At 46.8% G+C, this 13101-nt stretch overlaps 1 protein-coding gene across 1 annotated transcript in view; it reads right to left on the reverse strand.

Moving 5' to 3' along the window:
- Men (NADP-dependent malic enzyme) overlaps nt 1-5674 on the reverse strand; it is a 154537-nt gene extending 148863 nt beyond the window's left edge. Inside the window, exon 1 of the mRNA XM_089572451.1 lies at nt 5498-5674. Within this exon, the coding sequence (XP_089428577.1) occupies nt 5498-5547 (50 nt within the window). The 5' untranslated portion in view covers nt 5548-5674. The remainder of the gene's footprint in view (nt 1-5497) is intronic.
- Nucleotides 5675-13101: the final 7427 nt, after the last annotated feature.

A 13101-nucleotide genomic window follows, 5' to 3' on the forward strand; every position in this document is an offset into this window, starting at 1 on the left:
ATTTGCGATACTTGACTGGTTTCACGGTCTTATGAGGCTTAACGTCCCAAAGAGACTCAAGCTATGAGGGATGCCGTAGTGGAGGTCTCCGGATAAATTTCAACCAGCTGTGGTTCTTAAACGTGCACTGGGACAGTTCGGAATAATACCTGGAACTGCATCCAATGAAAGAACAAACAGCACAACAACTTGTGCTGGCTAACACGACACCATCGTGCGCTGCCGACGTCGTGACGTAACCACTGCAGAAATGCTTTTCGCACGCATGCTTTGCAACTAGGACATTCGCACGCTAACATTTTATCCAGCAACTTTATGTAGGGAATGTCTGCAGAGCTCGGTGATGTGTGGGCTGTGTAAACGGGCAAGTCCTGTCAGTTACTCTTACCACCACCTCCATACCACACACTCGAGAAACCAAGTTTAGGATGCAGTGGGTATGCGTGTTTGATTTTAGAGAATCGATGGTACTACATATATAACAAGTACTATCAATAGTTTTGCACCACTAGTTGTTCCTCCAATAGCTGCAGAGCAGAATCCTGGCTATGCCAGTCAAATTTTGACGGAGGTAAGTTGTGCTGTGTGTGTGCTGTGAGATACGAGTGCACGGTGAGGAACCCTGTGTGGCTGAATTTATTTCGGTGCCCTCGGCAACGACGTCTCTCATAATCCCACGTACCATACCGTACTGTACTGTACCTTACCAGCACTAAATATAGTCCTTTCAGGCGCTTTGTACACAACTGTGCATACAGCAAACTCGCAGCTTTTTCTGAGAGACTGGGGCAAACAGCAGTGATGTCATTGTTTCAGTCGAATTGAGCAGCCTTCTTGTCGCAAGTTGGTTTTTTGTACCAGGTAGCGAACGCAGTAAATAATATTTCACTCAACAGTGAGCTAGGTAGCACTTTGTCCGCCGTTTTTGTGCAGACAGATTTTGCCTCGAGTGAAAACATCAATTGTTTTTGTTCAATTTCGGGCATAATGTGCATCTTTGAAACTCAAAGTGATTCCATGATTCTTAGGGTGCTTACCTGACATATGAGAACATTTCAATGTTACTATTTCTAAGAAATCTGCCACTTTGTACGGAATTCTGCACATCGTTGTACAAACTTACCCGCTGGTCTTTCACGCTCAGAAACTAACAAATTCCCTTTCTTAAGGCCTGAACATACTACTTAGGTGAAAAAAATAACCGATTTCAATAAAACATAAATGGCGCCTGAAAGAACTGACATGACACTAGCTAAGGTGAGACGTACGGCGTGCTACATTGAAGGGAGCCTTTGTGGAACACTCATTAAACACCTGTAGTATCTCTTCACCACAAAACCACAGCTTTGTGCTGTAAAACTGTGCAGGCAGCATTGCTAAATGTGCATTCTAATATCTGTCGTGAAAGTTCAACTCAAACAGCAAGCGTAAAAAAAGTCATGCTTCATTGTGTCGCACGTGCTTAATCAGCTGTGCTGCATTGTTTGAGTTCTGTGTCTATGCGGCCTTCGTTTGGACGGATGATGAATCTTACAGGAACTGGAAGCAGTGTTTTAAAAGAAAAGGCCGGTCTTCTTCTTTAGTATGTCTTGTTGCCTAGCACTTGTTGAGCACTCTGCAAACCCGTATCACCACAAGAAACATGACAAACCCAGCGTCATTCACTAGATTTGTAGGCCTGATGCACTTGCGTGTGTGATAGTGCCTGACATGGGCCCAAAAAGCAAGGAACACATTTGTGTCTGTAATGGAAGAGCTGAAAATCACCGTGTTGACAACAGTGTGCTGTGGATCATCTTTTGCGGAAAAATGTGGGTGCTTGTAAGAAATTCAGCAAACGGATGGAAAAGGGGACCATTCGTTACCGTTGTGAGTGAGGTGAGAATTTGCTTCGCTGCTAACGACCTTGAGCAATCTGCTTAGTATAACGACAAAGGAAGCTAGAGCAACTAATAACCGTAGTTTAAAACTCGCAATGCACATCTTTACGTGCTCCAAGTCCGAAAGGGTGATGCAATGGAGTTGATGCAACTACATAAAACAGAAAACAATGCGGGAGTGTTTAGGCTTGACACTAGAATGAATTGCCTATTGTCTTTTCAGGCCTGAAGCTTTGCTGAGGTCTTTGTCCGACACAAAAGCAGCTTTGCTTACTTGCTGGCTTTTGTCCACAGCTTGCATCTGGAATGTGCCTTGAAAGATCGTTTTCGCCACTCCGTTTTTCAAAGAGGCGACAATCGTTTGTGCATTGAAAACAGCTTAAAATCCACGCTCTATGCAGAGTGGAACCATATGTAATCAAAGGTGACTGAGGCTTTAGCTCATGACTGTAGGGTACTGGCACATTATTCTTCTATCGGGCGAAATTGCCTGCATGCTCAGAATTTGCCTATGACCGCTGAATAATTTAGAATCCGGTTTCTCCTTCGCCTGTTTCAGTTTTGGTTTCAACATCCAAGCAATGGCTATGATGTTGGAGGTCTGAGTAGGTCACGGGAAGCATGAGAAAAACTGCAGTATAATTGCTGCTTCAGTTCTTGAGGCAAGCTGGCTTCAGTGTTGTAGTGAATCTATACGGACATTTGATGTCACAGCCACCGCTCGACTGTTTAAATCAAAAACAAAACAGGTGACAGAAGTAATTTGATTATAAATTATTCAGAAGCCGTAGGCGAATGCCACAAGGTCATCCATGTACTGTAATGTCTTGTGCATTACTACAAAGAAGAAAACATGGAACTGAAATTTGGTGTCCGTACTCCTCTAACAGCTCTGCAAATGTTGCGCTGTTACATGGATGATGGTTTGGTTGGTTTGGTTTATGGGGTTTAACGTCCCAAAGCGACTAAGGCTATGAGAGACGCCATAGTGGAGGGCTCCGGAAATTTCGACCACCTGGGGTTCTTTAACGTGCACTGACATCGCACAGTACACGGGCCTCTAGAATTTCTCCTCCAAAGAAATTCTAGCCGCCGCGGCCGGGATCGAACCCGCGTCTTTCGGGTCAGCAGCCGAGATGAACATGCACTGAAAATTCCTTGTCTGAGCAAGTGACGAAACTAAGAATTCGGTCCGAATGGCAGCTATTAAACATGCCTACACCTATGCACCATGCTTTCACAAGGTGGTGGTGATAATGACAAGCCCATTTACCTACTTCCTCATCCTTCATCCATTGTTTCTAGTGCATTTTGTCGTTCACGTAATCCTTACCAGCATCTTGTCAGTTTCTCATTTTGGTCAACCTCATTTCCTGCCCCATCACCTTGCGAGAAAGATGAAAATCTCCTGGTTCAAAAATTAGGTTTGAGCTACTTGTGCAATGACAGTATGGAGTGTGTGGTGCAAAACAAACACAAATATGACACAGAAACAGCGTACAGGCACCTCTCGCATGTCGTTGGTGTAAATTTGTATTGTGGCAATGAGATGAAATGCTGCCGCGGCAGTTGGGTATTCATGCAGAGAGAAAGCTAATGGCTTCTAAGTAACATATCAAAAGAGGTCCAATGTTCCTGAAGGATACTGCATATTCTTCTTGTTCCACTTGTGTGCCGTGTTTGTTTGCCTTGAAATCAATTTTATAGCATCCAAAGCTTACGAGCTAGTTATTTACACGACGAAATCCTTTAGTGTGGCTAGACGTAAATACTCGAGCACCACTAACTGCGAGGAATGTCCCAGATGTTTCGCTCCCCACACCCAAATTCAGTAATTTCCATTTAATTTTCTGCATATTTTTTTTTCTATTCCCTGTTCTCCTTTTGCTACTGCATTTTTCTACATGATTTCTCTACACTCTACAGAACAGCTTTCAGCTGCTTTAAAGACTTTCACGAATATTTGTACTCCCCTATAAAGATTTGTACTCCCCGATAAGAGTGTTAACTTGACTACGTACACACTGTGGACTAAGGCCAATGACGGGGCAAAGTACAAGTGGTAAATCAATTATTTTGCCTGCCACATTATACGGTTGCACTGAAACGTAAAGACGCAGATAATGGAGCAACTTCTCCAGTGGAATGCAGATCGGCAACTGAGGATTTTATTATGGCATCTGGTAAATTTCAAGCCGAGCGGCGCATGTTAAATGTTCGATGTGGTCCAGAGCTTGGCATCTGATGTGCTACGGCATGGTAATATGCCCTCGCTTGCAGTTATAGCTTGGCTAAAAGCATATGACAAGAAGCTATGCAAGCATACACTTCTAAACCTTCGCTTGCTTGCTGCTCTCTGGTTTGTGTAGAGCGACAGCCTGAACTGATAGTGCCAAACGTGTAGAGTGGCTTAATAAGCACCGTCCATATATACTTTGAAACTCGTACAGTGGATAGTTTTCTTTCAGAGGCTCTGCTTTTGACATACTACATCAAAAGCTAAGCTAGGACATGCTGTGTTAGTACGATTCGATGTGCATGGACCAGCTTTATGACTTCAAGCATCAAATTTCCTGACATAAATAAAGGTAGCCAAAAGTGTGCTGTAGGTGGCATATGGCAGCTGGATAGGTAGAAATGACAGCTGTTAATGCAGAGGTTGTTAAATATCCGAGTCGAAAGTAATAAAACGTATACAGGCCATTTGTCAATCGGCACTATACAGCGCGCACAGCTGCGCCACACGGCACGCCACGATATGAGGCTATTGTCTTTATTCCCATCACAGAGAAGATCGTTCGGTTGGCTGATGACTCGGATATGTAAAGGTTATATATATGACGCAACATACCGACTCGGGATGCGTCACAGACCGCGAAGAAGCAGTACAGCTGCAACCGTCTTTGTGCCCCCTCTTCATGGCTCGTTTATTTCGCAATTCGCTTTCACAATTGACAAACGGCAGCCGCACGAAAGTGGATTAGCCGTGGTTTCGCTAGTTACCGTCAGACACTCTGGCCGCTCGCACACAGCCACCACAAATTCACACTTCCTGCGTTCACGTAGACCACAGAACTCCGGTTCCTTATGTTAGCGCCGCTCCCAATTAGCCACCTACGGCGACGGCGTGCAGTGGCGACGCATCGCCGACACGCACGAAGGGTTAACCAAGGCCGAAAACAGGCACACCTATTTCCAACCAACCGATTCCGTCGTCGTCAACCCTTTCTCAGCTCCTTTTCCCCGCGTGCCCTTTGGCGACCGCGCTGAACCGGCGAGCGCCGTTATCCCGGAGACGGAGATAATTCGCCCCTTGAAACCAGTCCCGGCGAGGAAAAACGCTCTCCATTCATTCCCGACAGTCGCTCGCGATTGGAGGGGACTCGTATCGCCCGCTCGCCCGCCCCTTCGCAGGATGCTTCGCTGCACCGGGTTCGGTCCCGAGAAGCGTGTGCTTGGAGCGCACGCGGTCGCCGCCGCCGCGGCTCTCCTAGGTGCGATCACGTTGCTCATGAATCGTCGCTGCTGCCTCTGGATGCCTGGTGAGGCCTCACTTTTGCCCGGGGAGAAGAAAAAAAAAGAAGAGAAAGAGGGTTACGATTCATGCGGCTACGCACCTTATCATCGCGCCGAAGGCGCCGCTCCGGAGACACCGCACGAGCAACATCTTTCCGCAGGCTGTGGGGATCTTCGAGGGACGAGTTGAACGCAGGAGCAGCCTCCGAACGCAGCGGTTTCGACCTCAGCCGTCTGTTTCGGGACAGGAATAAAGCACGCACCGGGGAAAACAAATGCAAAGAAACAATACAAAAAAGAAGGCGAACGAGGAGGGTACGGGAGTGGTTGCGCTAGTTCTAAAAGTGAAAGCCAGGTGGCGGCACGGAACCAGCTACTTCGGACTTCAGCGCATCCCCGTCCTTGCTCGATTGTTGCGTGCCTGGCTAGACGCGCAGACCAAAACAGCTGCTTCATCGTTCAGGGAGAGCGCACTAATGAGAAAATTGCGCCTTGTTTGAATTGTATGGAATAAACTGCAGGCATTTGTCTGTGTGGTATTTTCAGTGGGTAATTCAGTTTTTTTTCCAGTACGGGTGCTTTCTCGCAGAGCAATGATGCAAAGGGGTAAAGCAACCTCTGAGGGAGTTTTGATTTCTGCGGGATGCCTGCTAGCTTTTCTTGCAATTGGATTTAATGCGAATACATTGAGTAGAACGTCCAGCATGCAAGCAGGCAGGCACGCAGTGAGGAATAAATCAGTGCTAACGTAGTCTCGGATTGCATCATCATGCAGTGACCTGTACTTTTCCGAAGGACCGATGCATCACGGAAATGTTGTGATATGGTGTTTCAGCCAAACATCAATACAATGTCCTTCTTATTATTTCTACTGTTTTCTAAGCTTAACACGTAACTGTTAAAGCGATATTTTCCTTAGTGTCATAAAAACATTTGTGACAGCAATTAATTCAAATTGCTAAAGCAGGAAGTCACCCGAAGCAATGAAAGCAGAGGAACGTGTGTCCTTTTTTTTATTTTGTGGTGGTGATCGATGGGAAATTGATCAACAGGAAGATATTATTTCCCAGGCAAAAAGTGGTTACACTACTAATTTCCCATTATTGAACACCGAAAATACAAAAAAAAACACATTTTCTTTTGGTTTCGGTGTCTCGTGTCTTTCCCCAAATGTATGTCACGTTGCCCCCATCCCCCCAATCTTGTCTGCTCAACTGCCACTGCAGATCATCTTTGTTTCCGCAATTTTAAAAGGCATTCCAATAAAAAGTAGAGAGTTTAAGCCGCCGCGGTGGCTCAGTGTTTCTTTTTCAAATTGCACACCGGAACCCTACCAGTAAAAACATGGCTAGAGGAAAAGGGCCTTTTTGTTCCTTGGGGCTCGAACTGTCCCCTGTGTAGAAAACCGGAGACGGTAGAACATGTGTTCCTGGATTGTTGGGATGCGGTGTTCTACTGGGATGTTTTGCAAAGAACCCTAAAAAAGGACTTGCCATTGACACCACGCGGAATTCGGTACCTGACCACTGAAAGTGATGTTTTACAGTATGACCAGATTATGTTATTGGGCCTTCACAGCATTTGGAGGAGTAGAATGGCTGTCAGACATTGTGACTTGGATGCACGATCGGTATGTGATTATTTTGTGGAACATGTGTATAAATTGAGAGGAGTCTTGAAGCAACAAGATTACGCGGAGGATGTATTGAGTCTGATGGACCAACTTGTGTTAATGAAAGTCCATTAGACACGGTTGTCTGCCAAGGGGCATGAAAACTACGATATTTTACTGATGTATTCATTCATGCAATAAAGAAAAAAAAAGCCGCGGTGGCTCAGTGGTTATATGGCACTCGGCTGCTGACCCGAAAGTCGCGGGTTCGATCCCGGCCGCGCGGGTCGAATTTGGATGGAGGCGAAATTCTAGAGGCCCATGTACTGTGCGGTGTCAGTGCACGTTAAAGAACCCCAGTGCACGTTAAAGAACCCCAGGCTATGAGTGACTCAAGCTCATAGCCTGAGTCGCTTTGTGACTTAAACCTCATAAACAGTATGGAGTAATTCTTGCTTAACATTTCCGCTAACCTACGCAGTTTTTTGTGTTGTTGGAGTGGTACACGTCTCGCGTTAATTTCAGCTGCATCTTGATGCTTTCTTAAGGCTTGCATACGAAATTTTAATCTTTTATCTCAGGTTTCAGTTTTATATACATACATGTTCATATATGTAGTATGTATGTGTTCTGAGATGTGCTTGAAGATAGTCCAGAACAGTAAAGACCGGAAGGCTGGAAGCTTATATTATTGTTCTGAACGAAACAAAAATGTTCTTAACACTACCCCAGTGTTGTCACAGACACAAGAAGTTATTCTAGCGGTCACAGTAGCACGTAATAGTATTATAAACTTCTGTGTTATCTGCGAAACGATGAAATGCCGCTTGGCTGAAACACAAACTACGTCGCAGTCAAGTAAGACGCCGTGACATCATACTCGCACTGCTTATCCACGTGCAATCGTGCGAAACTCAGACAAATTTTTGCAAGTGTTATGCTAGCCTGTGCCAAATCTAACATGTGGCACAATCATCCACGCCGATCAAATTTACAATACAGCGTCCGTCAATTTCGCTCAAATCACTTCGAGAAAACGTACTCACTGGAATAAGGAGCCTGTATAACGTCCTGTGAACACCGGATATGCACAAACCATCTGTACCTTTTTTTCTACTTTTTGTTCAACTGATAAGCCACGTGATAGAAGATAAGACAATCTGTTTGCACTTTCACCGTCAGACAGTAAGGCGGCTTATCTGGCCCGCTTTCCACGAAATGCTCCCGTGCGCTGATCCGGTTCCGTCTGGACGTAGCTCATCAATCGTTCCCGCTTATCAGCAAGTGCGCAAGTGCCCTCATGAAGTCATTGTTTTTTATTTTTTAGGAGCGACGGTTACGTCACATCTTTTGAAGTCAGCGCTCCCCTGCTTTCCCCTACTTGGCCGCCGTCTCAGCACGCTTGCGCATGCGCAGTACGCATTACAGCAGACGACGCCGCTGCGCGCAGCGTTACTAATGGCTGCGCCGTCGGCCAGACTCACAGTACTCTTTGCGAAAGCGCGTGACTTCCGGCATACTTTTTGGCAGGCAGCTCGGAGAAGAAAGGAGAAAATATTTGAGACTCTCTTTCTTTTAAAATGTTCTTAATGAAAACAGTGGTATTCCAAACGAGAAATACATAAATGAGCCAAGTTACGTTTCCGGGCGCACCGACCACCCAATAAAAGTGCGCGAGTACAATTCCCGAATTAACACATTCAAATATAGTTTTTTCCCACGAACAATACATGACTGGAACAGACTGCCGGCACAAATAGCTGCGTCCCCTCCCACATCATTTACATTGCTTTGCAAAACCACCTGTTAATATGACTGTATTAAGTTAACATGACCATTAGTATCAGTGTAGCAATAGCTCTTATCCTGGTACATTGTGTTCTAGTTTTGTGTTTGCTAAAACAGTGCTGTATTTTGAATGTCATTTTCTCCGCGTCTGTAGCGGGCGTGTTTTGTTTCGGCAACGTTCTTTTTTGTGTATTTTTGTGTTTGCTAAAACAGTGCTGTACTTTAAAGGGACACTGAGGAGAAATTGAAGTTGGCTTGTATCGACAGAATACCAGCTCCTGATTACAAAAACACCACTCATACTGACAACAAAGCTCTTGTAACATAGAAAAGAGCAAGAACCAAAATACAGGTATCGCCGCCACAGGCCAAACTCGCAAGTACAAGCGTGATGACGTCATAGGACAAAACAATGTTGCTAGAACCAATGGTTCTAGCAACACTAGAACACGAGAAGTCATGAATCACTGAGGCGCAGCCAATGCCACGGCTGGACTCGAGGGGGGGGGGGGGGGGGGGGCTCTTTCCTACGGCCTTGACATTCGCCGCGGAAGCAATGCGAGTTTTTCTCCGGGGGTTACGCCGTCCGCCACCGCCAGGGGCGCGACGACCCCACCGCTCGCGACCGCTCTCTCCTCGCCTGCTTCTGCGACGGCGGCCGGTGATCCCCTGGTTTCGTGCTGTTTTCCCGCTGCTTCTCGGTTAACGATTCACCGAAACGAAAGGAAATAGAAAGCAAATGCTTTATCTGCATGCCAGCCAGGAAGCTGGCTGACGTGCACCTGCCACGTAAAAGGAGCCTTTATAGCAAAAATCGGACGTTAGTATCAAAACGCGTACTCCGCGGTCCGGAATGAACCCGCGTCGTCTGGCTCAGAGCTGAGCACTTGAACCACTACTGAGCCATCGGGGCGGATTCATACAGGCGGCATATGGTCCAGTCAACAGCATCAGCGACGCCCTGCCAGAAACCTACGTGCGTCTGGAGCACAGCATCATCCATCATTCCTGGACCCGTAAACCTCGCGTTACGAAAGCAATTGCGGCCAGCTTTATCTGCACGGCCTCATTTTCACGGAGGCGAACAGAGAGATCCGGCGCCTGGTCGGTCAGTTGCAATCAACATGCGGTAGACGACGCGCCGCCGATAGGCCAGATTCAGAGTGTGAATGATGCCCATGTACGCTGAAGCTACATCTTCCACTCAAAGCCGATTGGGCAAGCGATGCCATGCCGCGTGACTGGCTGGACCAGCGAGGCCCACCACATGACCCTAATTGAAACTGCAGATCGCTGTCATTTGTTAATCACAGCCCTAGCTGTCACAAGCCTCAGGCCTATCACGCTTTTGCTTCTACTTTAGATAACGCTAGCACGAACTAATTGGCATTAATGTCTTCTGGCGCGCGATTGTCCTGCGGTTGTCTGCAGTTTCAATGCCGCCATATTTATTGCTTTCTTTTTCTCGCCAGGTTGTCAGGAATACGGGGTAGCATGGGGCTGGGAGACACTCTGGCCGTTAAGCAGGCTCGACTAAATTTCTTTAAAACTCAACGAGCCACGCCGCTGCCTGCAAGGTTTTACTCCCGAACATCGTGCGCAATCCGCGAAGCCGTTAACGCACTGTTAAAGCACGAACACATGAAAGAAAACAGCGCAAAGACAAACGCGCCACCAGGACCGCTGTCCGTCTTCAGGACATCTGATCCTCGTTGTGCGTTTGTCCAGAAGGAATCGACAGCAGCATTTCTCAGAATACTTCCTGTTAACTACATCAAGGCAGTCACCGACAGGAACGAGAAGCCAGCTAATTATATGTGCATAAACCGTCAAGGAAGTTTTTCTGTCTCTGAACTTTCCTACCACCGGTCGTACTTATGTGGATATATTGCGGATACAGTTTCAAAAGAATGTGCAGTGTTTGAGGAGAATAATTTTTTTTTTTTGCCGCTCTTCTCACTTCTACAGCGTTGTTCATGCCTGCTTCGTTGATGGGAAGTTGTTGATCTACTAAACCAACTAAACCTGTAATAGATGTGCGCAATTCGCGAGACTAGATATGTACAGTATTTCAGCCAACTGATACGATTTGAATGTAAAACATATCCAATTTATGGATGAACGCTCTGGATTGGACAACTTGCATTTAGCTGTGAATAAAATTGTTTTCTTTTCTCTGAACCCGTGCAGCATCGTGATTTCTTGCTAAAGCCGCTTTCCTGCGAAACGAAAACGGCAGCGCTTGAGATTTCATGCGCTATGTTTACGCTCCGGAATCCTTAAGAAGCGGTGACGCAAACGCTTCAGGTCACTTATAAATCTGCGCACTGGTTAATACCTGTCAGTAGACGAACTGATGTGGCTGATAGATTTGTTTTTGTGCAAACTGTAGGGGTAAGAAGTTTTGATGTCAATTTAACCGAAGGGCTCATCATGCGACCGTGCAGCCATACTGACGGAGAGCGCGCGCTGCCGCGTGGTAATTATTCCGTTGTTTTATAAATCTCACATGTCAAATCGAAGAGGCTGATTGCACGGTCTTTGAATAATGCATAGGGGGCGAAATATCAGGACCTGACGGTTACCGCTCCCGCGGGACATACTGGGAGCGGGCGCGCGTTCTCCTTTCGCGTGAAGGGCGGAAACAGCGGTGGGGCAGTGGCGACCCCACCGCGGTGCGGTGGGAGGCGGAAACAGACCCCATTGCGAAGGCCGTAAGAAAAAGAGCGAGCGCGCCCCCCTCGAGACCGGCTGTGGCTTTACATACTGTTCCCACCCTGCGTTCAGAATCGCCGGAGAGTGATCTACACGATCTCTGTACATGCCCTGTACAATGAGTTAAGCAAGAATACGAAAAAAAGACATAGCGCAGGTTGGTTAATGCAGCTCACTGATGGACAGATAAAATTGTTACTCTTGTTTGCTACTTTTGATAAATTTTCTTCCCATTTCTGTTTCAAAAAAGAAAAGTAAATTCATGTAACATGTAATGAATGGAACTAGAAATCGGCGATTCTTTATGGCAGCGTAGCAGATTCTGAGAGAAGGAAAGCCGACCAGGAAACGGGAGAGTAGAGGAAAGATGAAATTGCCAAATTTTCAGGGACAGGTGCCGGAGGACAGGTTTGATTTCAGGTAAGTGGTGCAGGCTTTTGTACTGCTTTGCAGTGTCATGTGATTATCGGGAGAATGGCGCGGAATAACAGGAGAAAGAGCGCACGCAAAGCAGAACAGCCACTCGTGGATCTACCTCTACTGACGCCCGGTTCCGCCCATGTTTCTTCGAATGCAGTGCAGCAATTCACCCGCGAATCAAGGTGCAAAACAATGCGGCCGTTATTATAGTTTTAATCAGTTGGTTTGGTTTCCCTGTTCTGGTATGCCTTGCGTGGGTTTAAAGTCCCAAAGCTGCTCTTGGGGAATAAAAGACATCGTCGTGGGGTGCTCCGGAGGGTCCTTCAAGAAATACATAATATCTAAAGTATTTGTGGAAATGATTTAAGAAATTATGAACTGTGAAAATAAATTTGATTACCTGAGGTTCTTACACCTGCACTCATACCAAGCACTACAAACTTCTTTTTCATTTCCCTTCCATCGAAATGCGGTTGCTGAATCCTGGTTTAGATTTCTCGAGCATCCGAACGCTGCCTGCTAGTGTTGTTCGTGCTGTTAGATGTGTATCACACTGGTACTTTCATCCGCCCTTATGAAGCGGTGGTTTTGGCGTTGGGCTTATGAGCCCAAGGTCGCGAGATCGAATCCCGGCAGCGGCGGCCAAATTTCGACGGAGGCGAAATGGAAAACCTGTGTGCTGGCGGTGGTGAAAACTTTTAATTGATGAAATAGAGTTTGGGAGCCACAGAGTGGCCCCGCTACATTTTTCGGCGTCCCTAGTCCGGGACACCGCACGACGAGGCCCCGTCTCTCGCCCGTTTCACCAGAGCCCTTTGGGACTCGAGCGAGGAGCAGTTGTGGAGGGCAGTCTCCAATGCCTCTCTGAAAGGGGTAGGGGAAGGGGGGAGGTGGGGATTCTGAGTACATGCCCACACCATGTGGAAGATATCACAGGTCTCCCCACAGTGCGGACATCGCCCATCCGTGTTAGGATCGTAATGTTTTATGGTTGCAGGACAGAGTAGAGTACCTGTCTGCAGGCGCCTTAAAGTTCGCTCCTCCGTCTTACTCAGCCCCTTTGCAGGGGCCGAGAAAAGGCGGTGGTTGTCGCTATAATGCGTTATAATTTCCCTGAATCGCAGCAGCGGCTGGTTAGCCTCCGAGCCAGAAGAGCTGGGATGAGGAGCC

The sequence above is a fragment of the Amblyomma mixtum genome, chromosome 2 (genome assembly GCF_055824585.1).
Source record: "Amblyomma mixtum isolate Tamu chromosome 2, ASM5582458v1, whole genome shotgun sequence".
NCBI lineage: Eukaryota > Metazoa > Arthropoda > Arachnida > Ixodida > Ixodidae > Amblyomma > Amblyomma mixtum.